Below are 27,931 nucleotides of genomic sequence, written 5' to 3'. Positions count from 1 at the left end.
GCACATTGTTCCAATATTGTGTCGAATGGATGAAAAGTCACATTAGCAGATGAAATACGAAAGATTTAAAAAAAAAATAAAACCCAGTATGTTTTATTCAGATACACACACGCAGTTTAAAATGTTAAAATACCAATTCATGATGAGGAGATGGCTTCAGGAGAGAACAATCACAAATCTCTAATGTTTGCTGCTGGACTAAACCTCAATGATAAAATGCATACTATACCAAGCCATAGGAGGTAAGGTGGAAGGAGCTTGCTGTCCATTTGGGTTTTAATTTATAAAATTGAGAACAGAGACAACTTGAAAAAGGTGGCGGGACATTTCTATGATGGCTTCTGTCAGAGTGCAGGAAGTGGACGTGCCCTTCCTGTGTGTACATGTGTAACAATCACACCTGAAATCTACAAATAACATTGCTCTCCATTAAAAGAAACTAAAATGACAATAAAAACAAAACACACACAAAAAATGACTTCTTATTTACATTTAAAAACATTTCATCAACCCTGACTGTAAAAATGTTAAATGCCAGTGGACATGTTGCTATTGCTCTTCCAAGCGTTTCTCTCTGCAGCTTGACTGAGCGTTGTGCGTCAGCTGGAAAGTCAGACTGGTGTTTTAAATCGGAGCAACTCTCTGTGCTGAGGTTCTTCTCATCAGCACATGTTCACGTCCATATCTCTGGTCTGCTTTGAGCGTTTCACAGTGGTTTTAGACTCCTGTCTTTTCTTTGATCCAGCCACGGAACTTAGTGACCTTTGAGTAGATGCCAGGTTTGTTTCTGCGGGCGCAGCCGTCACCCCAGCTCACCACGCCGGCCAGGAACATGCGGCTGCCGGAGGGAAAGGATAGGGGGCCGCCAGAGTCGCCCTGAAAACACACAGAACACAAAGAGAAGCTCATATTAGTACGTGTGTTACCATAGAGGTACAACATGGGGGCAGTGTGGGACACCGTTTCTATTTTCCTCTTATTTTTCTAGTTTCCCTCTTTTAAATAAAGATATATATTTAGATATATATATTTTATCTTCTATTTTAAATTTTTGATATTCTATTTTATTGATATTCTATTTCATACTATTTCTATTTTTATGTTGTTTTTTTTTGGTTGAAATTACTGAGCATTGCTTAAAGAGAGCCTGTGACCCAAGTATTTCATTGCCAGTGACTGCTTCATGTTATCTCTGAGCATTTGACGATAAAAATCTTGAATCTTGAATCAGAAAGTATAGAAAAAGTTGAAAAATTGTAGTCAAGCATTGTTCTAAGACGATGCAAAGAAGCGAGAGAGAAACTGAGAGAAACCCAAAGAAAGAAAGTCGGTCAGTGTGTGGGTCCAAAGTCTTTTTATTACCTGACAAGCGTCGACTCCTCCCGTCAGGATCCCAGCGCACAACATCCGAGAGGTGAGCTGCCCCCCCATCAACTTATCGCACACAGTGTGGTTAATCATTCGGACCTGGGCCTTCTGCAGCACCTTTGCAGCAAATCCTGCGTCACAGACAAACACACAGAGAGGACAAAGCTTAGGATCCAAATGTCATGATATCAGATTAGAGCCTCGAAAAGTCCTTAAACATTCAATAATGGCTGGAGTTAATTAAAGAAAAGTTATCGATTTCATTGGTTTATTTTACATTTTAATCTGTGATTGTTTGTTATTGTATATATTTGGCTGATATATATATACATATATGTAAGAATAATTTATATTAGGTGTAGATCCAGAAAATCATTTTCTTTATCATTTTAAGAAAGGGTGTCTTTTGACGTTTTCACCAATTTCTCAGGGAATAATAATAATAAATGAATAAATCAGGCATCACTGTATAAAATCCAGACTCATTACAAAATCATAATATAATCACTTTCAAACCACAGGCACATTTGATTTCACAACACACAGATATGCAGAGCAAAGCTTTAAAAAGATTAAAGTAATTTGAGGATTTTTCTGTATTTAGGAATTAATTATTCTATCCGACCTGCAGGGGGTGCAATTGCACATCTGTTTAAAAAAAATCAGCAATGAGGACTGCTACTAAATGAAAAACACCACCAATGAGAAGTAACCCTGAGGGAGGAGTTGGACTCACCTCCTTCTCGAGTGGCCCCCCACCCGGTGATCCACACCGTGTTACCGACTGGGAAGTCGTGGGTCGGAGCCGGTAAGCAGATGGGCTTGATGTAGTCGGAGTAGGCGACCGGACTGTCCAGCTCCATCAGGGCGATGTCGTTGTCGAAGGTGTACTCGTTATAGTTGGGGTGCGAGATGACCTGCTTCAGGTTCCTCTTCACCGCGGGACTACCGGTCTTCGCCTGCATGTGGAGGCCGATGTACGCCTCCCACGTGCTGGGCTGAGAGTATCTGAGGACACACACAAGTCCCAGAGATCAGAGGCACAGCGTGTGGTGCAATCGCATCAGAACATGTGTGTGCAAGAGGTGTGGCCTTGTTCCAGGTTACAGTTTGAATTGCAGAAAGTCAACAGACTATTTCAGATAAATAACAATTGTTCTGACGGTAAAAATCGCTCTGTGGAGTCATTTTAGAGAAAATATAATAATTAATACTTGAAACATCCAGATGTGACTGAGCTTTACATTGAGTTGAGAGTGATAAGAGCGAGGACACAGGACTAAAAACAAACATGTACAACTTGGGAGCTTGGAACAGTTCATGCGTGTTAAACTAGTCACGCACACGCAGCTTTGTGTTGTTAGTGAAAACACCGACGACTCAGGTTTCACTTTGACAAAACGTTTACAGCAGCTTCAACAGGTTTGTTTTGTTATGACACAAAGAACTGAAGAATGTTTGGGACTTTTTACATCGGCTGCAAAGACAAAACTAATTATCTATTGTGACGGGAATGTTTTTACTGTGTTTGTTTTATGACAATATTCTATAAATCCAAGGCCTTGACAAATATAACATATCATGTAATAGTAGGAGACACACACCAGTATCTATTTTTTGTATTTGTCTGGGAAAGTCCCATTGAAATGCAAGATCTATGCATATATGCAAATCTCTGGGGACATTTAAAATAACCTGATAACACATGTAAAGCCAGAGTTGCTGGTATGAAAGAATAAAAGCGTAGAAACGTTTGCAGGTAGTTCAACCAACTAAAAACTTTTCAACTTTCAAACAATAATGTAGAATGAAAGCAGAGTGAATCCAGTTTCACGTCACATCTTCTATCTAATACCAGTGTTAATGAGGTTTGTAGTTTTTGTTTCGCTTCACACAATAAAAATCAAACCATTTAAATACTTTGGCCATGACCGACAGTCTGGATGTTACAGAGACGCTGGAGGACGATTAGTTCTGAGTTCTCTTGCAACATGTTTTCCATTCCTACTGAATTACCTCCCAATACTCCTCCTCTTCATTTGTCTGTCTGAATCTAAATCCGAGGGAACAAACAAGCTCGACCTGAACCTCACAGCAATTAAGGTTTTATATGTCTGCACCCGATCCAGTGAATCCACTTTTGTCCCCAGTAAAACATGTGACCATGTGACGTATGCACAACAGCAGGACTCTGAAACCGAAGCAGCTAAATGGAATTCAGCCATCATGCGCTAGATTATCATTTACACCCCTGCTTTGCCTAATCTCACAAAAAGGCCTCTTGGATTAATTTGTGTACTTTTTCAGAATTTGCAGACGACTCTAATGCATCTTAAGATTCTCTCAAACAATGTGACAGGACTTGGACATCATTAGTGTTGTTCCCGTCTTGATTCCCTCTGGATTAGAGCATCTTCTAAATGAAAATTGAATCATCACCGCTCCTCTAAGCAGTGGGTGAGAGACGCCTCCAGCTTTCCCACCCTTTCACTTATTCTGACAAGAACAGATTTGTTGTTTTCCGGTGAGTTCACAAATCCGAAGGTGGGATTCTACCTCGTCTTGGCGTCGTCCTGCACGCAGTGGGCGGCGGTGACCAGCCAGCGTGGACTGATGAGGGACGCTCCGCACACGTGGCCGTAGCTCTTCACATGGAGGCTGACCTGCCAGGGGAACTCCCCGGCCTCGGCGTCCTGGCCGCCCACGATGCGGGACGTCTTGAACATGCTCCTCCCGCAGTCTGAGGAGCAGAAACACTCAATCACTCACAGGCTTGTTGCAGCTTGTCACCGTCTCGAGGAGGCGGAGGTTCACATTTGTTTTGTCACGGAAGCTAAACGATGCAGACGGAGATAAAGTACAGTTTGAATCCGACACGGAGCTCGTTTCCGATCGGGACTCACCGCAGTTCTCCTCGTCGGAGCCGTCCTCGCAGTCCGGTGTGCCGTCGCACTCCGGGTTCACTTTGCTGACGCACTTATTGTTCTTGCATTTATAGGTGAGCTCAGTGCATTGGATGCCAGAGGCTGCAGAGAGAGAGGAGGGAAGAGGAAGAAGACAACATTAAATTCTGTGGTCACTTAATTCTCAAGGTCTTATCAAAGTTTTAAAATCTTTTACTGAAAGAACAAAACAAGACGGTAAAAGTGTCCAAAGGGAAAACAGAGCAGGTGGATGAGGTCACTTAGAGGTGGAAGAGATAATTTTACATTGTTTAAGTTGTTTGAGAAAGTATTGTGGGCTAAAGAACTCCACAACAAACTAAAAATCCCACCTCTGACCCCCTGTTTTACTGTATTAACGCTATTTACACTTGATAATAAACCTTTTAATCCTTTGAGCTACGTTAAAACACGAGAGGTTTTTCCAGCTGCTGCTACAGGGAACCAGGGTTAACGAGTGTTTTGAAGCGGTTAAATAATATTTCAGCTGAAACAAATATTTAAAAGAGGATAAAGAAAAAGCTCAGTGTGGCTTCAGAGCTGCTTGATTATCCCTTTAACTGTTATATTTCACATAGTCACCTGAACGCAGAGCATATTCAAATATTCATTAAGTGACGATGCTTTTAAAAACTGTTTGAAATCATCATCTCTGGGTGGATTTTCATGTGGTTGTATTATTCTTTTATCCTCTTGTGAAGAACTTTGGAACTTTAATAAAAGAAGCTGTAGAAGTTTCTTACTCCCCCGGCCACAGTCCAGCTCGTCCGACCCGTCCCCACAGTCGTCCCTCCCGTCGCAGCGACTCTTCTCAGAGACGCACTTGTCATTCTTACAGGCCACTTGTCCAGATTTGCATCCACCTTGAAAAACAAAGAATCAAATCGTAAGAAAACGTATTTAAACAAACAAAGCTCAGGTGGGAATACGTTGGCTTGATGGCTCTTACCACAGTTGATCTCATCGGTCCCGTCTCCGCAGTCGTCCACTCCGTCACACTGCCAGAACATGGGCTTGCACAGTCCGTTCTTACAGTTGATACTGTCTTTTTTGCACGCTGGAGGAAAAAACAGGGTTAGAAATGATTGCGTATCTAACTCTATGTGTTCGTCGGCATTAGTTTATCGTACTTACTGCATTTCAACTCATCGCTCATGTCGCCGCAGTCGTTCCAGCCGTCGCACCTGAGATCCGTCGTAATGCAGCGCTCGTTGCTGCACTGGAACTGCTTCGGACAGGCTGAGGGGGGGGGGAGGAGGGTCAAAAGGTCAGATAACACGTCTTACCATGTTCAGGAATCATCTCTGCCTGTTTGGAAACCGAATCACTCACGATCTTTGGAGTCGATGACCTCGTACGTGGCGTTGAAGCCTCGGTCCACGTAGGAGGCGTCGGAGGAGAACACCACGGTCATCGTGTTGGATTTGCTGGTTTGAGTCAACGTCCCGTCGGGATGTTCTCCGCAGAGTCTGAGGAGGAGACGAGCAAAGAGGTGACACGTCTGCTCCGGGTCTCTTAGGGTTTCTGAAAGGAAAACGCACAAAAGGCGCCGACTCACCTCTTCCCGTTGACCTCCACGAAGTCTTTCCGACAGTCATTGTATTTTTCCTGCCCGGGTTCGGACAAGAGGAACTTCTTGAACGTCACCTTCACTGCCTTTCCATCCGGGACCTGAACGATGGATAGAGTTCAGACGTCATGAACATTCCTGAGGAGACGTTCAGAAAACAAACGTGCAGATGAAAAATGACGTCTCACCTCAATTGACCACTGGCAGGACATCCGGGGGGGGTAGTAGTTTGGGAAGTTGGGAGAAGAGAAGCTGCCTTTGTCGCCTCTCAGCTGGCCGCCACACGTTGTGCCTGTCACACAACGGGACTCGTGTAAGTGTCGCACAGATATCACACACACGCACGATGGCGCTTGTTACAAAGACAAACATCGGTTCCGAACCTTTGGCTCCGCGCTTCGTCTGTGAGACTTGTGCTCTGAAGCCCGGGTAGTCGGCTCGCTCGTTCGTGGCCATGGTCACCAGCATGACGTTCCCCGAGGACAGGAAGGTGAGAGGTTCACTGGGGGAATAGTAACCACACATCCTGGGGAGTGGAGAAACAAACACACAACATCAATAACACAAATTCTCTGATTCACACGACAGGGTCTTTTCTCAAAGATTCTACATTTGATGCTGTTCTGGGTCTCGAAGCAAAAACCCTCCAATGGTGGAAACTACTTTTTCCTTATCGCTCGTTTTCTTTATCACACTTTTGACAACATGTTATAAAATGTATTTTACATTCGGCCTGTGCAACAAACTTTACTGTCTCTCTCGACACACCTGTAAACCAGTAACGCTCCTCACTGACCTACTTTCCAGTGAATACTCATCCTTGACAATATTTGCATTAAACTGCATGTTCACATTGTTCTTTAAATAACTTATTTCTATTGACTCAAACACAAACACCAGAAACTAAATTTCTGATGTTTTCCCCCTAACTTCTGTATAAAAAATTATCATTAAATCTTGATTATCAAACATTGATTATTGAGTTTAATTAAACAAAAGCTACAACAAACGTATTTATTTCTCCCAATTTATGTTTCTTATTTATCACTGAAGCAAACCTGAGCTTCCTGTTGAGGTCCAGTTTGCTCTCTGACTAAATGTTTATCTTTCTTTTAGCTGAGATGCTCAAAGATTCAGACTAAACTGTTACTTTGCAAGAATTATAATTCTGCCATGAGGCTCGACCTCGACAATTGGAGTCCAGTGAAATGTTTCACCACAAAGACTCACAACATCTGACCAGCAGAGGGCCGTACATTCCACACAGGATGACGTCTGTCTGATCTAGAATCCTAAGAGCCCCGGACAGAACTCACTCGTCCATGACGCGGCTCTCGATGGCCACCAGCGAGTCGTAGATTTTGACGAAATCGTTGTTGCAGTCCTCCTCCAGATTCATGGTGTCGAACTCCAGCTTGATGACGTAGCTGGGGTCGGCTCTGAGCTGCCACTGGATGAAGGTGTTGGGGGGGTACGGGCTGTTGGGGAAGCCCGGGGACTGGATCTGTCCGATGCGATTGGTCCTGGCGTGTTCTGAATAACTGAAAAACCCTTTGAGACGGAAACAAGAGGAGTTAGCGCCATCACAGCACAAATACCATCGTGACCAATAGAGTGTGAGCACTTACTGCTGAACGATGACGACAGGAGGCGAGTATCAAGTGCTGAGAGAGGACAAAAGAAAACAGGACACACACGTCATTCATATGAGGAGCTGGACACAACAACAACAACAACAACACCCGGACCGAACCACTGAGGAGTCTGACTCTACCTGAAGACACCACGTCGTCCAGGACCAGAGAGTTGCCGGGTCTGTGCCGGGTGCGCTGCTCTTTGTCCACCAGCTTCTCCACGGAGGACATGGCGCTGTCCACCGCCGCCTCCTGGCCCGACGGGACGGAGAACTCCGACAGGTAGTAGGCGATGACGCTTCCCTCACTAGGAGCAAGGACACCAGGAATAAACTGTTAAAAACACATCATCACCGTAATAAACAGGCTCAGACTCATGAATCTGTGCCGATACATCCAGGTTTTTATTTGTCTGGTATTAAATTATGTTATCTAGTGATTGGTGGTAGCTTTTAATCCAGCTACAGTCATTTCCTTAGTTGGGATTTCAGTGTTTGAACTTTTATCTCGGTGACTCATGACAGAGACTTAAACATTTCAAGATGAGGCTTCAAGAAATAAAAACATTTCACCAGTTTCCCAGGGAATAATTCATGAATCTTGAGGGAAGAAATTTGACATCTTTCAAAGACTGATATTTATTAATGTCTGAAATTTTTTGACATTTCCCAGCGAATATAATTTATGAGTCTTGAGGATTAAACTCAGAACTGATATTTATGCGTGTTACAGATCCAGATCTAGAGACTGTTGGGCCTTAGCGGAAGTTAGGTTAATTATGTTTTGATTATCTTTACTCTACTGTTGCTTTATATACAAACTTATCTTTTTGGGTTTTTTATTATGACAGACTGATATAATTTGAGCTAAAAAAAACCAACAATCATTTGAACTTGAAAGTTTTGTGTGTTTTGAATGTCGGTGCTTTTTGTTAACCTGTGTCTGAGATCCTGCTCACCGACAAACACAGACGAGCAGGAATGGAAACATGACTCTTTACAAGCAGAGGCAACAACAACAACAACAACACATGTCAGTTGATTTGAAAACAGATCTACTTCTCAGTGTCTTACCTGAAAGCTTGAACTGTAGAACTCACATAGTACTTGGTGAGCTGCGGACTCCTGGAGTAGATGGATTTAAGCTGGAATAGACGACAGCAGAGCGTGAATGCAAAGTTACCGAGTTACCGTAGCAACATTTTAAGTTGTCAGGACGGAGCGGGGGGGTGGGTGTGGTGTCGGGTGGGCCAGCTCTCACCTGGGTCGTCACCTGCTTCGCCAGCGCCTTGAACTCGGAGCTGTTCGAGTTCTCGTATTTGTCGTCAAACACCTGGTTGGTGATCCGCATGGAGCCGCTGTACATCTTCTTGACCCGCACTTTTGTGCGGACTGCAGCGACAAACACACAAACACACAAACACACACAAAGATCAGTGTTGTACTCGTCAGTTTACATTGAGATTATTCTGTATTATATGTTGGTCTCTAAGATTTCTTCTTCTATCATTTGTGTTGTGATGTTAACTCCCTCTGGTGTAATTACTTCAAGTGAGAGATATCCTTAGAGATATAAAGATTCACATCTGATAACAATAAAAACAATTTCTAAATATTAAAACGACAAATTCACACACGCACAAATTGAACAATGAAAAATACTACATATGACAAAGATGGTTGTTTACCCGTTTGCACTTGTAAGCACTTTGCATTCACAGTAAAATATGATATTCTTCTTACTTTTCCCATCTTTGTTAATTCAGTTTCCCTGTGTTTACAGCATGTGTACTATATGCTAATGGTGTGTGTGTGTGTGTGTGTGTGTGTGTGTGTGTGTGTGTGTGTGTGTGTGTGTGTGTGTGTGTCTGTGCGTGTGTGGTACTTACAGTTAAAATGCCAGACCAGCAGTCCGGTCATTAGAGCAATAACAGCAGCTAAGATGATCACACCGATCACAGCCCCGATTTTCCCAGGACCCTTTTTCTTCTCGAGCTTCTTGTTGTCGGACGCAGGCAGGAACTGGACGGCCGTGTCCCAGTCTTTGTCCTGGAAGACAGAGGGACACACAGGGGAGGAAAAAACAGACACACAAACACACACACACACGGACACGTTTGATTATTTATTTCACAAAAGGCAAGATAACAACAACGCTGCGTCTCTGCACCGGAAGAGATGATAAAGAGAAGATAAGTGACGGCTGCAGAAAGCGAGTAGGTACTTGTGTATTTTAGGAATGTATCAGCCTGTGGTCAACTTGGAGAGATTCTCAAACAGGAGACAAACTACCGACTTGTTCCTAAACACAAACTAAAACCTTTTAAAGTTTTACTGGAGCAGCTCGTAAAAAAGGGACCGAAAGCAGAGTTTCAGCGTCTGTTACTGTTAATGAACAAGAGGGAGACGTCAGGCGTGAGTCACGGCTCCGTGGTTACCTCAAGGAGAAGAGGGGGGGGGGAGTGGGGGAGAGTACAAAGGTTTCACAATGTAAAATCCAGTCAAACCTGCTTGGAGCAAACTACTCACACATCTCAGGTGGAACACAACAAGTTTCTGAGCTGAACTGGGGCATGAAAGTAAAGTCGGCTGAGAAACAGAAACACTTCATGGGCCATTGAAATAGATAAGATGTTTTAAAAGTAGATAAAATCGTTGTGGTGTCTGTAGAAAAAGAAATGCTTCCTGAGAGCTTGATTTTGTTATAGATCAGGTTTGCAAACAGGAAGATCTGCAGTGGAACTTTGACCCAATTATGAAAATGTGTTGCCTTCACACCGAGCGGTTACTTTTTAACTTTTCTTTGTCGTATTGAATTCTCATTTTCAAGAGTCGCTACCGAAACTGTGCAACGTGAAATCCAAAACCTCCGGCTCGTTCATTACAAGCACCAGGAATTCACCGCCTGAGACGTTAAAGGTCGGAAGCTACAAGTTAAATTAAGAAACAATGAAAACGTGTCCAAACACAACAACTCCTCATAAACAAGATGGATTAGTCTCGACTGGGAAGAGTTTATTGAATTAGCAGAACTGTAAAAACTCTCATAAATCTCCACATCCAACATGGAAGATTTCATGAAGTGTAAATAATTAGTGGGTGTGTAAAGAAGCGTGTTTCAATCGTTGTTCCCCTAAATATGCCAGATGTTTCCCATCATGATCCGTGAATTTAGAAATAAATGAAAACTCATAAATAAATGTACATGACATTGATTCATTAACCAGATTCACTGTCGATCCCTTCCCCAGTCGTCTCACAGCTGTTGTTTATTCCCTGTGTTTGTCCCTGTTGACGTGTGGAGTAATCTTGAATGACTCTTCGTCAACACATCAGAAGAACTCGAGCAGAACAAGTCACAACAGGGCGGAGGAACCTGGAGGAATTCAGCTCGGAGACGGATGCACACTTTTTCCCAGAGAGTTGCTGCACGACGAGCATCTTCCACAGATACAAGTATTCAAAGTTTGCAGTTTGGTTTCGAGGTCGAAGGTTTTGGGAGTTTTAGCGACTGCTTGTTTTCTGCAGCTTTTTGCACTGGTGTGTTTGTAGGAGTTTTCAAAAATCTGTTAAAGGGGCAAGTCCATTTGATGGGAAGGTTTTTGAAGGAAGAAGAAGAAGAAGAAGAAGAAGAAGAAGAAGAAGAAGAAGAAGAAGAAGAAGAAGAAGAAGAAGAAGAAGAAGAAGAAGAAGAAGAAGAAGAAGAAGAAGAAGAAGAAGAAGAAGAAGAAGAAGAAGAAGAAGAAGAAGAAGAAGAAGAAGAAGAAGAAGAAGAAGAAGAAGAAGAAGAAGAAGAAGAAGAAGAAGAAGAAGAAGAAGAAGAAGAAGAAGAAGAAGAAGAAGAAGAAGAAGAAGAAGAAGAAGAAGAAGAAGAAGGGTTTAAAACCTCAACCTTCACTCAGGAGACAAATCAGTCTTTGAACTTAAAAAGAATAATGTCAGACAATGTTTATCAGACGACTAAAACGAAAACGTTAATCCTGATATAGTTTTAAGCCGTATTGTCCAACCCTTCTTATCCTGGATTGCATCTGTAAATATTGATGAATCACAACTTGCCTCACCGGGCTTCACCCTAGACTGGGAACAACAAACCTTCAATAAACCTTTACAGGAAATGCATGTGTCAAAAAAATGATTGTGACACACAAACTTCATCTTGTGACCGACTATTATAAATTGCACCGTTGACTTAAACCGACCAGAGCTGAGAAATGAAGGATTGTGCAGCTTTAGAATATAATATTTGCTCTCAATGAATCAAGAGGTGAAACTCGGCAACGACATGTTGGATTATTTGATCAACTCAGAAAGTGAATCAGCAAAAGACAGATAATAAAAAGGGTTGGGCATCAGGTTGAAGACTTTTCTTCTTCCTGCTCCTTTTTACGCTCACGGCAAAACTGTATCAGTGAAATGTAAAGTTTGGTTTCTAGATTACAATGAAATAACCTTAACTTAGCTAAACTTACACCTGAACCCGTTTAACCTTCAGTGGCAAACAACAACAAGTGTGTGAGACTGTTGTGTTGAACCTGTTTGCATACACACACAATCACGTCTTTCTAAATGAGTGTGTGTGCTTCAGGTTTACTGAAGCTTCATCCATTTGTCTCTGAGACACTTTTATCTACGTCCAGAAGAAGCTGGTCTCTGCTGCAGCTTCTCGTTCGATTCAACACAAATCTGCTCCGACCACAGTTCTGCTCCCGGTGACACCCACACTCCTGCAATCATATCTGAGACTTTCAAACTAGTTGAGCAGGATATATGTGTAAGGTTTCAGCAGGTTACATTTGTGTAGTTTCAGGATAGTTTTAGCAGGATAGTTTTAGCAGGGTATATATGTATAGTTTCAGGAGGAAATATGTATAGTTTCAGCAGGTTACATTTGTATAGTTTCAGGATAGTTTTAGCAGGGTATATGGTTATAGTTTTAGGAGGAAATATATAGTTTCAGAAGGTTATATTTGTTTAGTTTAAGCAGTATATATGATATTTAGTTTCAGCAGGTTATATTTGTATAGTTTCAGGATAGTTTTAGCAGGGTATATATGTATAGTTTCAGCAGGTTACATTTGTTTAGTTTTAGCAGTATATATGATATTTAGTTTCAGCAGGTTATGCATGTATAGTTTCATCAGGATAGTTTTAGCAGGGTATATATGCATAGATTCAGGAGAATATATATTATATATGTATAGTTCGGCAGGATATATGATATGTATAGTTTCAGGAGGTTACTTATGTAAAGTTTCACCAGGTTATATGATATATAGTTTCAGCAGGATATATGTGGATAGATTCAGGAGAATATATGATAAATATGTATAGTTCAGCAGGATATATGATATGTATAGTTTCAGGAGGTTATTTATGTAAAGTTTCACCAGGTTATATGATATATAGTTTCATCAGGATATATGTGGATAGATTCAGGAGAATATGTATAGTTCAGCAGGATTTATGATATGTATAGTTTCAGGAGGTTATTTATGTAAAGTTTCACCAGGTTATATGATATATAGTTTCATCAGGATATATGTGGATAGATTCAGGAGAATATGTATAGTTCAGCAGGATTTATGATATGTATAGTTTCAGGAGGTTATTTATGTAAAGTTTCACCAGGTTATATGATATTTAGTTTCAGCAGGATAGTTTTAGCAGGGTATATATGCTAAGATTCAGGAGGATATATGATATATACATATATATATGTAGTTTCAGCAGGTAATCTAATTATAGTTTCGGCAGGATATATATATTTATATAGAGTTTCAGCAGGATAGTATAAGCAGGGTATATATGTAAAGTTTCAGGTGGATTTATGATATATGTGGTTTCATCGGGTTATATGATATATATATATATATATATATATGTGTGTAGAGCAGGTGTCTCACCTTGTTGGGGGTGTACCTCGGCCCACTATCCATGTAGTCCATCAGGGCCCCGCACCAGTAGAGAACTGGTGAAACACAAAGTAAAAGTCCTGGTTCCTGTGACCTCTGCGGGTTCCTCTGCGGGTTTCTTTTCTGGTTTCAGCCTGTTTTTGTCTCCGAGCTGAAGCTGCGGCCGGATTCGAAACGAGCAACCTGCACAGGAAGCGACCGAGATGAAATCACCTGAGACCAGAAAACCACGATGGAGACGGATCCTCTTCAGTCGGTGGGTCTGCTCTATGTAATGGGTCTACTGGGTCTGCTGGTGGATCTACTTGTGTGTGACGCTGCTGCCTCCATCGAGGGGAAGAAACCAGTGAGAGAGAAATGGTTTTCCGGGAGCTTCAGGTTTCTGAGGGCGTGTCTCCACCTGGAGCCACTTCCTGTTTACCTGGCCCAGGTGAGAACTCGACTCTGCATTTATATATAAACATAAAAATATATACACTATCCTGTTTGAAATGTTCTTTAAATCACCAACGACTCAGAAAATCTCCAGAAATCAATAAAAATCAATTTTGACGGATTTTTTAAAGTTTTTCAAAGTTATAGTTTGCTGTAGTTTTGAATCAGTTTGAGTTTCAAAGTGTTTAAACTGATTTAAAAACACAAGAACAGGATTTATGCGGTTCAGTGTTGATATGATAATGGTTTAATTAATTTACAGTCTATTTTTGGTATCAGTCATGTGATGGTTTCTGGTCAGGATCTTATTTTGAAATAGTGATGAGTCATCCGTCTCCATGTTTTTTACACCCACGATGACGATGATGATGATGATGATGATGATGATGATGATGATGATGATGATGATGATGATGATGATTAGATGTTTCACAGTTTCACTTTGACCTCCTCCCACGTAGAGGAAATTTTCCCAGACTATTTTCCCAGAAATTAAATAAACCCACAGAACTCCTGTTTGTAAGATTTATATTAAATATATAAAAAAATTAATTAGTATTTAACCAAAATGTTTTATTTGAAAATCTAATTTCAATAAACAATCTCACATCTTTGGGTAAAGCATTTTAAATGTTAAAGAATAAAGTTTCTCTTTCTTCTGACCATCATTACATTATTGTGAACAAAAAATGTATTTGTAGTTTTTAAAACGAGAATATATATGTATTCTTTATTTTCTGTAAAGCATAATATGTTTTAAATTATTTCACAAAATATTATTTTGTACCCAATTATCAATAGCTTATATATCTATAATATTTGATAAAATATTTATTTTATTTTTATATTTATTTAATTTATCGACCAAACAAAAGAATTTAAATGCAAACACAAAATCGATCAATTTACAAAGCAAATCAATATATATATATTTAAGGGACACATTGCACAAATATATAAAGTCTGTAATTCACTGACATGTTGCATAAATATAGAGTAAATTAATATTGGATTGTATATGTTGGTTGTATGTAATTTTCCAATTTACTAATTTCTCTTATGTGGGATCAATAAATGTGATCTGATATTAATGGCAAGAAAAATTATACCACATATTGATCAATAATGATAATAGTTGTAGTCCTAAAATAATTATCATTCAAATGTTTCAATTAAATCCAATTTTTATATATATATATATATATATAAAAGGAATCCTAATTTTAACATTCACTTTCTTACTTTTTGAATAAAAATAATTTTATTATCAGTACCCAAGTCCAAACTCTGCAATCCTTTGCTCTGTCTTTGAAGTAAATGTATTTAATTATTTAATATTCCAGGTATTCATTAAATATCTTGTTCTTTTATTACCACAAATCATTATTTTTCATTTCTTCTCTCTTACTTTATGAACAAACATAAACGTACAATCTCTCGAGTCCACGACAGTCTGTCCATGAAAAGACGACACGTCCATCTGGAAGTTGTGAGTTTATTGATGTGTATCCCCCTGTAACCATGAATCTCCATTGGTGTCAATCATTTAAATTTTTTTCTTTCATTTTTTTATTTAAAAATCACTAGTATTTATATCATATTAGTCCCCGGTCCCCTCCCACAATCAAGCAGGCAGTTACAAGATCGAAAGCCAGTTTGGGTGCATAGTGAGACAGTCACATACAGAGATACTGTCACAGGAAGAGAAAAAAATAGAAAACAAGAAAACAAACTTAAAAATATAGATCATATCATTTCATATAAGAACAATGCACACCACAGGTAATCCTCCAGAAAAAAGCCATGATTGCAACATCAACTATACAGGCATACGAAGACGATACTAAGAGAGAGAGAGAGAAGAGGATTCTAGGATTCACTTTACTCGTCCGTGTCATTCTCTACCTTTAAATATACCCAAGTTATACTCTTTCTTTTTTATATTCTTAGAAACCAGCTCTCCAGGCCTTTGTCTTTCTGTCGCTGTTTGCCTGCACCGCCCCCCCCCCAGCTCCAGGATGTCTACAGGGGCCGTTGGTCCAGGGCCCAACCCCCAAAAAACTGGATTTTTACTCCCATGAATCCCCCAAATTTGGTAATTTAAAGTTTTTGTCCGGTCACAATTGAATTTTCATAACATTTGGGGGTTTCCTCTTGTTCATAACTCTGGGGCCGACCCTGTATCGTTGACTGTTCTACTGCTTTATGACCAGCAAAGCTAACAGCTGCTCCAATAACGTGTGTACATCATCCCCACATGTGTTTTCAAGATGGCTGCTCTAGTAATTAGTTTTTGATTTGGACGATTTGTACAAAAAAAACAAAATCATTAGCCGTTTCATGTCCACTGTCACGATATATGTGCGACTCTGCGTTAAATCCGCGATGGAGCCCGTCAGCTACATAGAATTGGAAAAAAAAAATTCCACAATACATTCAACTATGTAACACGTGTCAATCTGCATTTCTTAATTTACTGTTAATAAGGGCTGTGTTTGTGATGGAGGGGATTTGCCGTCACATTCACTTCTGAAGGTTCAGAGAAGGTTCTGTGGGATGTGTGAGAGCTGGGGGTCTGTGCACAGCTCCGCCCCCCCGCCGCGTGTCGGCAAACACTCCTCGCCACCGAGTCGAGAACCCTAAACAAACTCATGACCCTCTTCCCTGGGAACAGAAAGGTGGAATAAAAACATCTACTCTCATATATTTATATATATATATTTAAACTGTCTTATGTATATTTTGTCTGTTATCGTAACAAAGAACAGAAAGTAAATAATTCATGATTTCATTTTTTTCTCATTTGTTGTTTCACTATACATTTTAATCGGTACAAAGAACCTTCATATACAAGCAATCTATTGAGAGGAGAGAAAAAGAAAAAAAGAACAAAATAAAACACCAATTTTTTTTTTTGTTTTTTAAAGGAACCATCAGAAACTGCTCGGGTGACGGAGGATTAAAGTGGAGCGTCTGTCGGGCGCTTCAATGACGGCTTCTCCAAAAGACAATAAAACGCTTAGATTTCGCTTGATTTTTGCCTCACGATAAAAAAAAAAATAAAGAAAACATCTGAAGAAATGTTATACATCTTGATCTGAGAGAGAGTCGTCTTGATAATTACAGAGAAATCTGCAGGATCACATTTTTCTGAAATGCAAAATGGCAGAAATGTCACCTCTTCAAAAGAAACATGATCAAAAGGAGCTCTATAGTACAACGGTAGCAGTAGTAGAAGTAGTAGCATTATTTAAGGATTGTTTTCAACAAACCAGTAAAATGGAGTTTGGATGTTTGAAAATAATTGTAACAATAGCATCATGTGTTATTGGTCAGTAGTATGTTCCCCGTCCTCTGTCGAGACTCCACAGCGCCACCCTCAGGCTCCGGTTAGATCTGCATCTGCTCCAGGTATTTGTAGGTGGGGTTCTCGTAGCCGTGGTTCTGCATCTTGCTGAGGTGGCGTTCCTCCGGTGTCAGCATGGGGTCGACCTGCGAGACAGACACAGGACGTGTGACCTCGACGAGAGGAGAAGACGTTTGACAGCTCGGCTCAGAACGGCACAACATGCTGTGTGTGTCGTATGCAAATGCAGCCGGGACGATAATCTAATTAATCCTGCATTACCCAGGCTCCATTTGCACGAGACGGGATCGTTTATTGTAAATCAGACACTTAATAAGATGGATAGCAGTTCACTGAGTGTGTGGTAAACCCCCTCGAGGCCAAACCTCCACACCGAGATGCTCTCACCTCCACGATGCCGTGACTGATGGTGCCGTACTGCCTCTTCCTCAAAAGCACCAGGCTGATCACAATCACTGTTGCTATGGCCACGGCGATCACCAGCAGGCCAATCAGGGCGCTGCTCCCGAAGCTGAAGTCCTCTCCCAGGGGACGGTAGGACTCCTGAGAGGTAGAACGGGAGAGAGGGAGACAGAGAGGGAGACAGAGAGGGGACAGTGAGGAGACAATACATGCAACACAGGGAGATACACTGAAGCCCATTTGCTGTAATAATGAAGACAATTAAACAAATCCTCAATTTTATATTTTCATGACACTGAATAAACATTTAAATAGTTGTTTCATGATCAAATTAACCATTTTTAAAGGTGCAGAAAACTTTAAATCAATAAATACATCAACATTTTGACAATTTCGGAACTAAGAGGTATTTGGGAACTAAGAGGTTAACTTAGTTTAACCTCAGTTGACAAGTAACTCTCTCACTGTATATATAACTCTCTCACTATATATTGTTTTTGTTTTATATTGTTTTATATATATATATATTTATATTGTTGTTTAATGTCTGATTGTTATTTATGTAGAATGCACCAACCACACCAAGGCAATTTCCTGTATGTGCAAATATACTTGGCAATTAAAATAATTCTGATTCTAATTCTGATTCTGATTGACAAAAACAGTCTTCTTATGTTTTGCTGCTACTTCTCCGAAGTGCTCACAAGTTAAATCGAGCGCGAGCCTCACATTAATATAAATAACTCAGCGTCTGCACACAAATAGAGCAGATATCCAGTTGATCTGGAAGTGGATCTGCTCTGCTGAGAACTTCAGTCTCCACCGGGAAGTCCGAGGCTCAACGATCTGAGTTTACTTCCAGTCAGAGGAACTCGTCAAAACTATTTACGAGGATCTGAAAGTTTGTTTGTCATGTAGGCTCAAAGTAATTCTCGTCATGGATATTATTATTATCACCAGAAATTATCTATACCAGAGTAAATTTTTATGCTGGTCAATAATCACAATGAAAAGGTTTGAAAATCAGAACCCAATAGTTTCTAGAGCCCGACCGACATATTTTTTGGGGTAGAAAATTTCTGATAGCTATATATATTTAAAAAAAACCCATATTACAAAAATATAATTTCTTATTTACAGTTTAACTATATAACATAACTATAAATAAACCTAAGAGAAAGATACAACCAAACGCATAGAACTTAAATACTGGTGTATATAAAAAATGCTAATAATAATATTTTGGCCAATTTATCGGTCAAGCTTTTATAATTTGCCTTAAAATAATGAGCCACTCTTTTATTTTCTTTCCCAGGAAATTTAATCCATTTGGAATTGAATCTTTTCTGTTATTCAGATTTTGATTTGAACTTTGCAGAGCAGGAATAAATTACACGTTTGTATATTAATATTCATTGAAGTGTGAATCTGTTAATCTCTGACTCTTGATTCTTATGTCATAAAACCAGAGTGAATGCAGGGACAACATCCTTTGGACGGAGGATCTGTAGGAAACGTTCGACTTGTGAACACGTGTGTACACATGCATGAAACGTGTCTTTTTGAAAAGATGGTTCACATCTTGGCCAATTGGGTTTAAACACACAACCTCACGATGTGATCTGGCACATATGACACAAACTAATCATATGCAGACAGCCATTGTATTTCTTTTCCTGCTCATTCTCACACATAAACCGAGCACGGCCAGTTTGTGTGGATTCACATTCGTCATATGAACTGAACTGAACTGATCCAATGTGTACATTCTCATAACAAACATGCGTCCATGCAGAAATAACCAAAACATATTTATCCCTTTTTAAAACAGGAGAAGGGATTATGGGTATATGTTCCAACGTTGTGTTTTTTTTTTAACCTCTCAGCTACAGAACTGGTTGTTTACACACTCCCTCCTTCTTTCACCCCCCCCCAGATAGCCCTGTGGAGGTCGCAGCTATACTCACCAGCTCATCATCATGCATAACGCTGCCTCTCTCTGCACTGTAAACCACTTCTTTAACATCCAGGCTGTCAACAATCACCTGTCAACACAGACAGGGGAGCCCAGGTTACACTCACCACAATGTGAGCGTATGTGTGTGTGTGTGTGTGTGTTTGAGACTGTGTGAGACTGATGGAGAGACAGAGGGAGAGCGAGAGAGAGGAAGGAGGACAGAGCGAGAGGCTGTGAATGTTGCAACCAAAGTTAACTGTTAAGAATCGTCTGTTTTGGTGATGAGACACTTTGTCTGGAAGGAGAGAGGGAGGAGGTTTGGAAGCATCAACAGCATCGACTCTCTTCTAAAACAGACTGTCAGCCACTCGTTAGATTTAATCTGGAGTCCGGTGAGTGGACGTATGTGTGTGCGTGTGTGTGTGTGTGTGTGTGTGTGTTTGTGTGTGTGTTCAGGAGGCAGAAACTAAAATCTGCTTTCTGTAGAGACAGAGCAGTCCGGAGTCTGTTTCTCTCAGGATTCTAAAGAGTAAATAATAACAATGTGAGACACAACAGGTGTCACCACAATTTGTGTCACTTCTTTAACCCCAGATTGCTCCGTCGTAGAAAAACTGGCATTTCCAAAAAAAGAAACACATGCATATGAAAACACACACACACAGATACACAATTGTTTTTACGGCTGGTGTTGGATTAGCATGCGGCTCGCAGGACACATTCAGCAGCCGAGCGTCGCCTGACGAGCCGTGAGGGAGAAGGGTGCAAAGGGAAGTGGCGTGCGATGACCGGAGAACAAAGAGTGGGGCTGAAATGAGTGAACGTCGCCTGGCAGAGACGTGGAAATAGCCTTGTGTGAGATCGCTGTAACTATGACAACATAGTTACGGGAATAGTCCGAGTCGTTAATAGCTGAACTTGAGAGAGCTCTGTGAAAGCGCTGCTGTACTGGACTCATTTATTTCTCTCACCTCGGACTGAGGTTGTGCTGATGAAATTTTGAAATCTGGAGAATTGTCTGTTGTAGAAAACAGGATTAAACTCAGAGGGTAAAACAGGGTTTCTGCAGGTTTACATCTAAAACTCTTTATGACCATAATGAATAACATTTAAGATCTATGAAGACAGATATCTTTAGTTCCCCATGATTTAATTTAAGGGGAAGTTGCCTCATAGAGAATAACCGTTCTCTTAATAAGTTATAATGTATTTTTACATATTTCTTATTTCACTTCTTCATATATTGTATTATAGTGCACATATTTTACATAAACTGTCCTTTATAATCCTTCCGGTATTTTTGTATTTCTATTTTTTGTTATTGTCTCGGTCTGCATATATTTCTATTTTCTTCTTGGCAGGAGAGACTGTAATAAAAACACATTTCCCCACAAGGATCAATAAAATATTTCTAATAATAATAATACAACTTAAGCAGTCATCTAAATAAGCTAACGATTTAATTAAAAAAAAATCATTGAAATATAACAAAACAGAACACGACAAAAGTAAGAAAGATTATTTGAAGAAAATAACGTCCATTATATTAATATCCATTAGAACCAGTTTAAAACAGGCAGTAAATGGCTTAATGGTTTAGTTGGAAGATCTTCGATCGTGACTGGGAGCATTGGGAGTTAGTGGCTCTACAATACAACCGACCGTGCTGCGCTTTATAGGTGATTTAAGGATCTTAAAATCAATCCTCGATTTATCCAGTCTGCTCTTGTAATTTGTATTTTAATATATTTATGACTTTTCAAGGTCTAAACTCCAGATAATTGAATTTGAGACTTTTTAAGACACTGCAGAAACCCTGTACCGTCCAATATCCTCACAGAGCTTCTCAGTGTTCGTGCTTTAACAACGCTGCTCTCAGTTCACGTGTTGAGCGAGTTGAGATGTTCAGAAAATTCTTAGAGGCCGAAACAGAAGGACAAACCAACAGCGGCGCGATCTCTTACCACCTTCTCGCTGATCTTGGGTTTGCTGTTGATGATTCTCTCCTCGGCACCGATCAGACCGTCCAGACCAGACATGGCGGAGCCTGCGGGAGGCGAAGGGAGCAGGTGAGCAACAGGCAGAGCAGCACAGGGCAACAGACAAACACACAGGGATGGTGGTATTGATGGAGGGCAGCTGAGACACAGATAGATTCAGCTTCTGCTCCTGACAACTGTCGCCTCAGTCTCCTGGGGACAACAAAGCCCTTTCTTCCATCCAGCACAGTGTGAGCAGTGTGAGGACCAACATGACACTGACCTTACATCTCCTACAAAAGGCCCTCTCAAAAAACAGGCGCTTTGCATAAAGCTGAGATTTCTCTGTAAACATCCAGTACGTGTGTGGACTCATTAAAAGAAAACCTCTTTGGGTAATTATGAGTCATCCTGCTCTCGAAAATCCTCCGTCGTCCCCTGGAGGTTTTTTAACAGATGATCTTATGAATTTTAAAAAAACGTGTGGGTTTCACCGAGCGAAGGAGACATAATAAAAAAAAAACTGGGCCAGAGAGTCAAATATGCATGTTAGACTGATGGGTCTGAAATAAGCATAGGATCTATTTATACGCACACACACACACCAGATATGCCATGAATAAACCAAGAGCCGTGAGGAGAGCGAGGGAGCGAGGGAGCGAGCGAGAGAGCGAGAGCAGGGTCATGAACAATGTAAAGCAGAGTCTGGTGTCGGCTTATTGTCTGCTGCCGCTGCTGCCAGTCAGCCGCTGCCAAACGCTTCAGATTAGGACAATTGCCTTTGGATTAAGCGAGGGAACAATGACGCGTGTTTACGAGCCTCACTCAGCAGCAGCGCTCACATGGTACAGCCGGGTACACACACCAACGCCACAATGGGAGTGACCTCTGAGTGGGATCAATGTGACCTCTCATCGGCATCGATTTGAAAAAGTGCTAAAGTTACTATTTGACGAGTCAATCGTCAGGAAATAAATGGAAAAATGCAGAATTTGAGTCGTTTATCTGGTGTCGAATTATTTCTGGGTGAGCGACGGTTTTGGATAACCTCTGGGAAATCTTGATGGACGTTTTGCCACAATTCCTTTGACAACGTTTTGAAATTAATGGAGAAAATAATAGACTGACGAGTCCACAGGGAATATTCATAGCTTCAGCTCGAATGCAGAGGGTTGAGGCGGGGTTGCAATATTCAGAAAGAATAGATTAATCAATATATAATTTAGATTCAACCGTCGGCGGGAGGTGTCGCTCTCTCCTGAGTGGGTTCACAAGGTTAAGCTCAGATCAGACAAAAGAGATGACGCGACCTCGTCCGAGTGAAGAGGACAAATGGGCCAATTTAATCTGGACAGCGGGTCAGCGGCGGAAACACTGAGTCTCAGACAGGATCACTAAATCACCCCGGTCCCATCAGGGAGAGGGAGACTGATGAGGTGTGTGTCTGTGTGTGTGTGTGTGTGTGTCTGTCTGTGTGTGTGTGTGTCTTTGTCGAAGTTTCTGAGACAGCAACTGAACGACCGACGACTCTCAGAGAGAAAATCTGCCTGTGACATATCTCTACCGCTGCAAGAAGAAGCCTCTGAACTTTTCTATTCAGCCTGAGGTGATAATCCGAGTGTGATGAAAAGCATAAGTAGAACTGACACCCAAGCACACCGTCAACGTGAGTCATCCAGAAAAAAAATTATAATAAAGTCGAAAATTAACCACCAGAAGGCGTCTGATAAAACAGAAATGGTGGGAGAGAGCTAGAGAGAGAGAGGGAGAAAGGGAGAGAGAGGATCCCAAACTGCACCAGGAGGAAAAGGAAAAGGAGAAAATGGAACAAATCAGTCGATGGAAATGGCTCAGGGGATGAGAGGGAAGGGGGGGGGGGGCAGGAAAACAAGATGCAACAGAGGCACCAACCTTTCTTGAAGGCACGTGGGGAGTCTGATAGATCGCCTTGGCATTAGAAATGAGCAACAGAAAAAAAAACAGAAACAGAAAAGGGGAAGGGAAGAAGAGAGAAAAACTTAAGTGAGAAGAGAAAAGCAGGATTATCAAGCTGTGTTAATTGATTAGGAAAAAAAAAGAGTCCAGCAGGGAGGAGTCCGAAAATAAATTTAGAGAGATAACCAAACTGAAAACAAGGAGCCGGCTGCGTCTGAGCGCCGTGGGGAGTTGGCTTGTAAATCAAATGTTCCACTGGGAGCTACTGGTAACTTTCCTTCAATCAAGCTGGAAACGTTCCAGCCGTCACTTTCTCTTCCCTTCTTCTTGAGGATTCAATCTTTTGTTCGGCACAAATGTGAGAAGAGAAAACCATGACTGCTCATTCCCCCCCCCCACCCCCTCCCCCTAAGCTATTGGCTCCAACTCTGCAGCAGAGCCCGAGGCTTTGTGCATTTATCTGAACTTCTCTGGTGCTGTGTTGAAGGCCGGGCCGGAGGGAAACTGTGCAGCCGCAGATAAGTTCCAAACCAACGGCCCGGGCAGCACATTTCCACTGTTAGGAGACACATTGTAAACCTATTCTTCCTCAATGTGCAACACTGCTGCTACCTTCAGAGAGAGAGAGAGAGAGAGAGAGAGAGAGAGAGAGAGAGGCACGTGTGAGGGCGGTTTGTTCCCCACGCTGTTTCTGTTCTGCTCACCCTCGGGCTCCGAGCGCGACCCCAGCGATGTGACCTGGAAGGGCCGGTAGGGTTTGTCCTCGGACTCGGACACGGGAACCTCCACGCTCTCCTCCGACGACACGGTGACGTCCGGCTGGGACTCGGAGATGGACGACAGGAACTGGTCCATGTCGGCTTTCTGCTCCTGGAGAAGCTCGTCTGAGGGAGAACGACAGAGAAAAGCAACTTTTAGACAAAGATCCCACGATGATGCAATTAAGACGACCCCTCGTTATGCTGTCTTCTTTTTTCTTTTTTTTTGAACTTAAGTTTTTATTAAACTTTTCTTAGGCATGGTACATGGCTAATTAAACATGTTTCTTTGTACAGGAACAAGTAGTATATGGTTGAGAATTGACTCTAATAACAGACTTCGCACATATTTGTCTCAAAAATAGGCAGCTATTACAAAACAAAGTGAGTACATAATGATATCCACTCATACCTTCATTGCATACCTGCACACCCCACCATACATGATATAGCATACATCATATAGACATGTTGCTGAGGTATACAGTATAACAGGATCCCACTTGGAGGAAACACAGCAAAACAATAAAACCAGAGTCCTAGTGGGGATCATTATTCACCTTTATGTAATTCCAAAACCTGTTGTCTCTGCTTCTTTATACGAAACCAACAAAACGGCATTGACAAACCACTGTGTGACGTTCAAACCAGAATATTACACTGACTCCAGCTCTGTGACCCTGTTCAGACCTGGTATTAACATCTGAGTGATTGAATCCAATGTGTTTTAACGCTTTTCCAGTGACTGTTTTCTGATTTCTTCGTCACCTCCACATCATCAACACTGATCACCACAGAACCAGTGATACTTTTTGTTAAATTCTTCAAATCTTTCCGTTTTAATCCAGATGCATGAGACTCACCGAGCCCCTCCCGGCTCATCCGTCACACGCACACAGACACACAAACACAGGGACGTGGGACACATCTGTAAACTCAAGCTGTGCAAACACAACATCATTTGGTCTTTGTCAAAACAGATGACATTCATATTCATATGCATACGCAGCGGGGGAAGTGGGAGACACACTCACGACTCATTTCTTTTGACAGGTGTGAACAGAGGAACTCTCTCAGGACGGATGTTAATACCAAGTCTTAACAGGGACAACCTCTACAGCCGATAGAAAGACAAACTATTCCCCTCCACATTCCATGTTCGTACCGTTGATGGAGAACGGCAAGGGTGGAAAACAAGTGCAACATTCCCACGTTAAACCGGCTGTGGAAAAAGGCGGCTTTCTAAAGCTGGCACATGCTAACACCACCTGTCAAGAAATGCTCCCATTCCTGCTAACTACCAATTAGTATTTATTTCTGAGAGCTATTTTCCATGTAAATCTGCACGTCTCCCAACAGGATGCTCGCATGGTGAGAGCTGTGACCCAGTTCTGTCAGTGCACCCACTTTAATCTATGCTGCACCACCACCATGCTGTGGTTCCTTTAATGAAGAAAAGGAGACAAAGGGTAATAATAAAACAAATGTGCCAGACGTTGAAGGTGTTAAATAGAGCCACTGGAGATGAACACATCCTCGGCTTTGGATCCAACATTAAAAATTAAAGCTGTTGAGACCCTCAAAGGGAGATAGTGGTGGTTGAATTAAAATCCCCTCCACAAATTCATCCGGAGGAGGAGACAATACTTCTCTCGGTCTCTGATAATCGCTCTACTGGTCTTTTCCCGTATCTGTGTTTCCCTGTGCACGAAGAGAAGACTGTTGTTTTGTCTGGTTGCAGAAGGAAAAATAAAAAAAATCACCAGAGGAAATGTGATGCATTGGTTTTATCTGTCTGGCACATGTGCGAATTCCATCCCTATTTTCATTTCGCTTCATTTTTATTAATGCACACTGTCCCTCCTCCTCCTCCTCCTCCTCTTCCTCCTCTTCCTCCTCCTCCTCCTCTCTGCCTGGAGGCTTGTGAATGAACACGACTCACCGATTTCATCCTGAATCTCCTCGGCCACATAAGGTACTTTGTAGAGCAGAGACAGACTCTGGTTCATCCGCTCCTCAATCACACGCAGATGGGTCATCACCTGTCGGATGGAAAAAATAAAAAAAGTCAAACCTCTTGGCTGCACGGAGACGATATATTCCTGAGGACAATTCAGAACAGGATCATCTTCTATTTGCTGGTGATCCCTAAAATCTCCTGGTGGTTGGCAACTTCAAACCAAGCTAGCTAGTGTGGAAAATAAAAGATAATAACATATATATGACAAGCGATTTGTTGAATTTATCTCATTTAAATAAGGAAGTATGTGAATAAAATCACAAAGGAAAGTAGTTAAACACGATAAACACGATAGAAATGTATTAATTCAAAACGTACATACTGGGAATAAATGGATTTTAATGGCCTTCAACAGATGAGGCAGGATTCTTTTGGGATGAATTACTTGAGATGATGAATCATTCATTACAATTTTCCATAAGCTGAATAATCATTTCAAGTCTAATCCAGTGCCGACGACTGTTAGAACAAAAGTCTTCATCCCAACAGTATTTATATGAAAAATCACATTTAACCGACCAGAAAAATATTCCTTTATCCCAGAAAATCCTTGTGTAACTCCATTGTCGTGCTCATTGTCATTCAGGAAGGTTACAAGTTGTGTCACCTAATAGCATGACAGATTACATCCTCTCTTTATGGGAATCACACAGGAGAGGCAGGAGAGACATGGCGGCGCAGTGAGGAAGAGATTAAGATTCATCCTCAGAAACTGGTATTAGCACGACGAGAAGATTCAATCCCTCTGAAAAGACGACGCCAAAAGGCAAAAGAAAAGGACAAAAGATGAAGAAGACGACTGGAATGTCTCCCAGTAGAACGCACACCGGTGCCAGGGCCCAGTCGTCCCATCAGATTCAATCTGGCTGCACCAAATTTCACACACCCATAGATATCAGAAAGTAGTCGACCCGTTTATCCTGATCCGCATCCCTCCATCAAATTTCATGGTGATCTGTTGTGTAGGTTTTGCGTAACTTTGCACACATAAACTCTAACACAATAAGGTAACAACACAATGAGCAGTAAACAACTCCCCGAGCGATAGATTCACCTGGAATTAACTGTACTTTTTAGTCAAATTAAATACAGGAAGATCTGGCCGCCACATTTACTGAGGCATCTATAGCGGTCGCAGGTTCGATTCCGGCTTGCTGCCCTTTTGCTGTGTGTCACCCCATCTTTCTCTTTCTCTTTTTCACACTTATTCTGGCCTACCAAATAAAGACAGAACATATACTCCAAGTCAATCCATCACATATCCGTGGCCAGACAGCAGACTGCTCTCTGCTCCGAATATAAATCGTATAAAGTGAGCGAGTTGCTCGTGTTCACAAATTTAAACCTGTCACAGAAACGGGAGAAACTTCCTCCTGGTAGAGAGGAGATATTTCTCCCCCTGATGAAGCGAGACTCGCTCACAGCCAGTCTGCCCACAGACATGAAACAAGTTGCTGCATGTAATATTCAAATCAGAAGCAGAAGCTCTGAACCGACTCGACAGGATCGACTGCCTGTCAGTCCCAATGATCACCGCTGCTTCACAGTGTGGGTATGAAACACACACACACACACACAGACACACACACACACACTCTTTTGATCCAATAGGTTGTCAGAGTTCTCTCGTCCACGGTGTCGAGCAGCGAC

The 27,931-nt window shown here is 41.4% G+C and overlaps 2 protein-coding genes across 4 annotated transcripts in view; both read right to left on the bottom strand.

The window, feature by feature from the left end:
• On the bottom strand, window positions 1-13,472 carry st14a (ST14 transmembrane serine protease matriptase a). The gene is made up of 19 exons (XM_061073386.1): window positions 13,420-13,472; window positions 9,403-9,562; window positions 8,775-8,905; window positions 8,588-8,658; window positions 7,655-7,821; window positions 7,509-7,544; window positions 7,197-7,431; window positions 6,264-6,406; window positions 6,069-6,172; window positions 5,869-5,981; window positions 5,643-5,779; window positions 5,445-5,549; window positions 5,260-5,367; window positions 5,054-5,173; window positions 4,272-4,394; window positions 3,925-4,108; window positions 2,105-2,376; window positions 1,363-1,499; window positions 1-876 (listed from the first exon to the last, which is right to left on the bottom strand). The coding sequence occupies exons 1-19, from the start codon at window positions 13,459-13,461 to the stop codon at window positions 718-720; spliced, it is 2,547 nt and encodes an 848-aa protein (XP_060929369.1). The 5' UTR covers window positions 13,462-13,472; the 3' UTR covers window positions 1-717.
• Window positions 13,473-15,344: 1,872 nt separating this feature from the next.
• aplp2 (amyloid beta (A4) precursor-like protein 2) overlaps window positions 15,345-27,931 on the bottom strand; it is a 59,876-nt gene continuing 47,289 nt past the window's right edge. For 2 of the 3 annotated variants that reach the window (XM_061072789.1, XM_061072787.1), the window contains 6 exons: window positions 26,204-26,303; window positions 24,208-24,387; window positions 21,554-21,636; window positions 19,600-19,677; window positions 17,618-17,773; window positions 15,345-17,355 (listed from right to left, as the gene is read on the bottom strand). In XM_061072789.1, the coding sequence (XP_060928772.1) occupies window positions 17,254-17,355; window positions 17,618-17,773; window positions 19,600-19,677; window positions 21,554-21,636; window positions 24,208-24,387; window positions 26,204-26,303 (699 nt within the window). In that variant the 3' untranslated portion in view covers window positions 15,345-17,253. The remainder of the gene's footprint in view (window positions 17,356-17,617; window positions 17,774-19,599; window positions 19,678-21,553; window positions 21,637-24,207; window positions 24,388-26,203; window positions 26,304-27,931) is intronic. The other variant, XM_061072788.1, reaches the window with a different exon arrangement.

Source organism: Limanda limanda, chromosome 6, assembly GCF_963576545.1.
Source record: "Limanda limanda chromosome 6, fLimLim1.1, whole genome shotgun sequence".
NCBI lineage: Eukaryota > Metazoa > Chordata > Actinopteri > Pleuronectiformes > Pleuronectidae > Limanda > Limanda limanda.
This window is presented reverse-complemented; position numbering and strand designations above follow the sequence as displayed.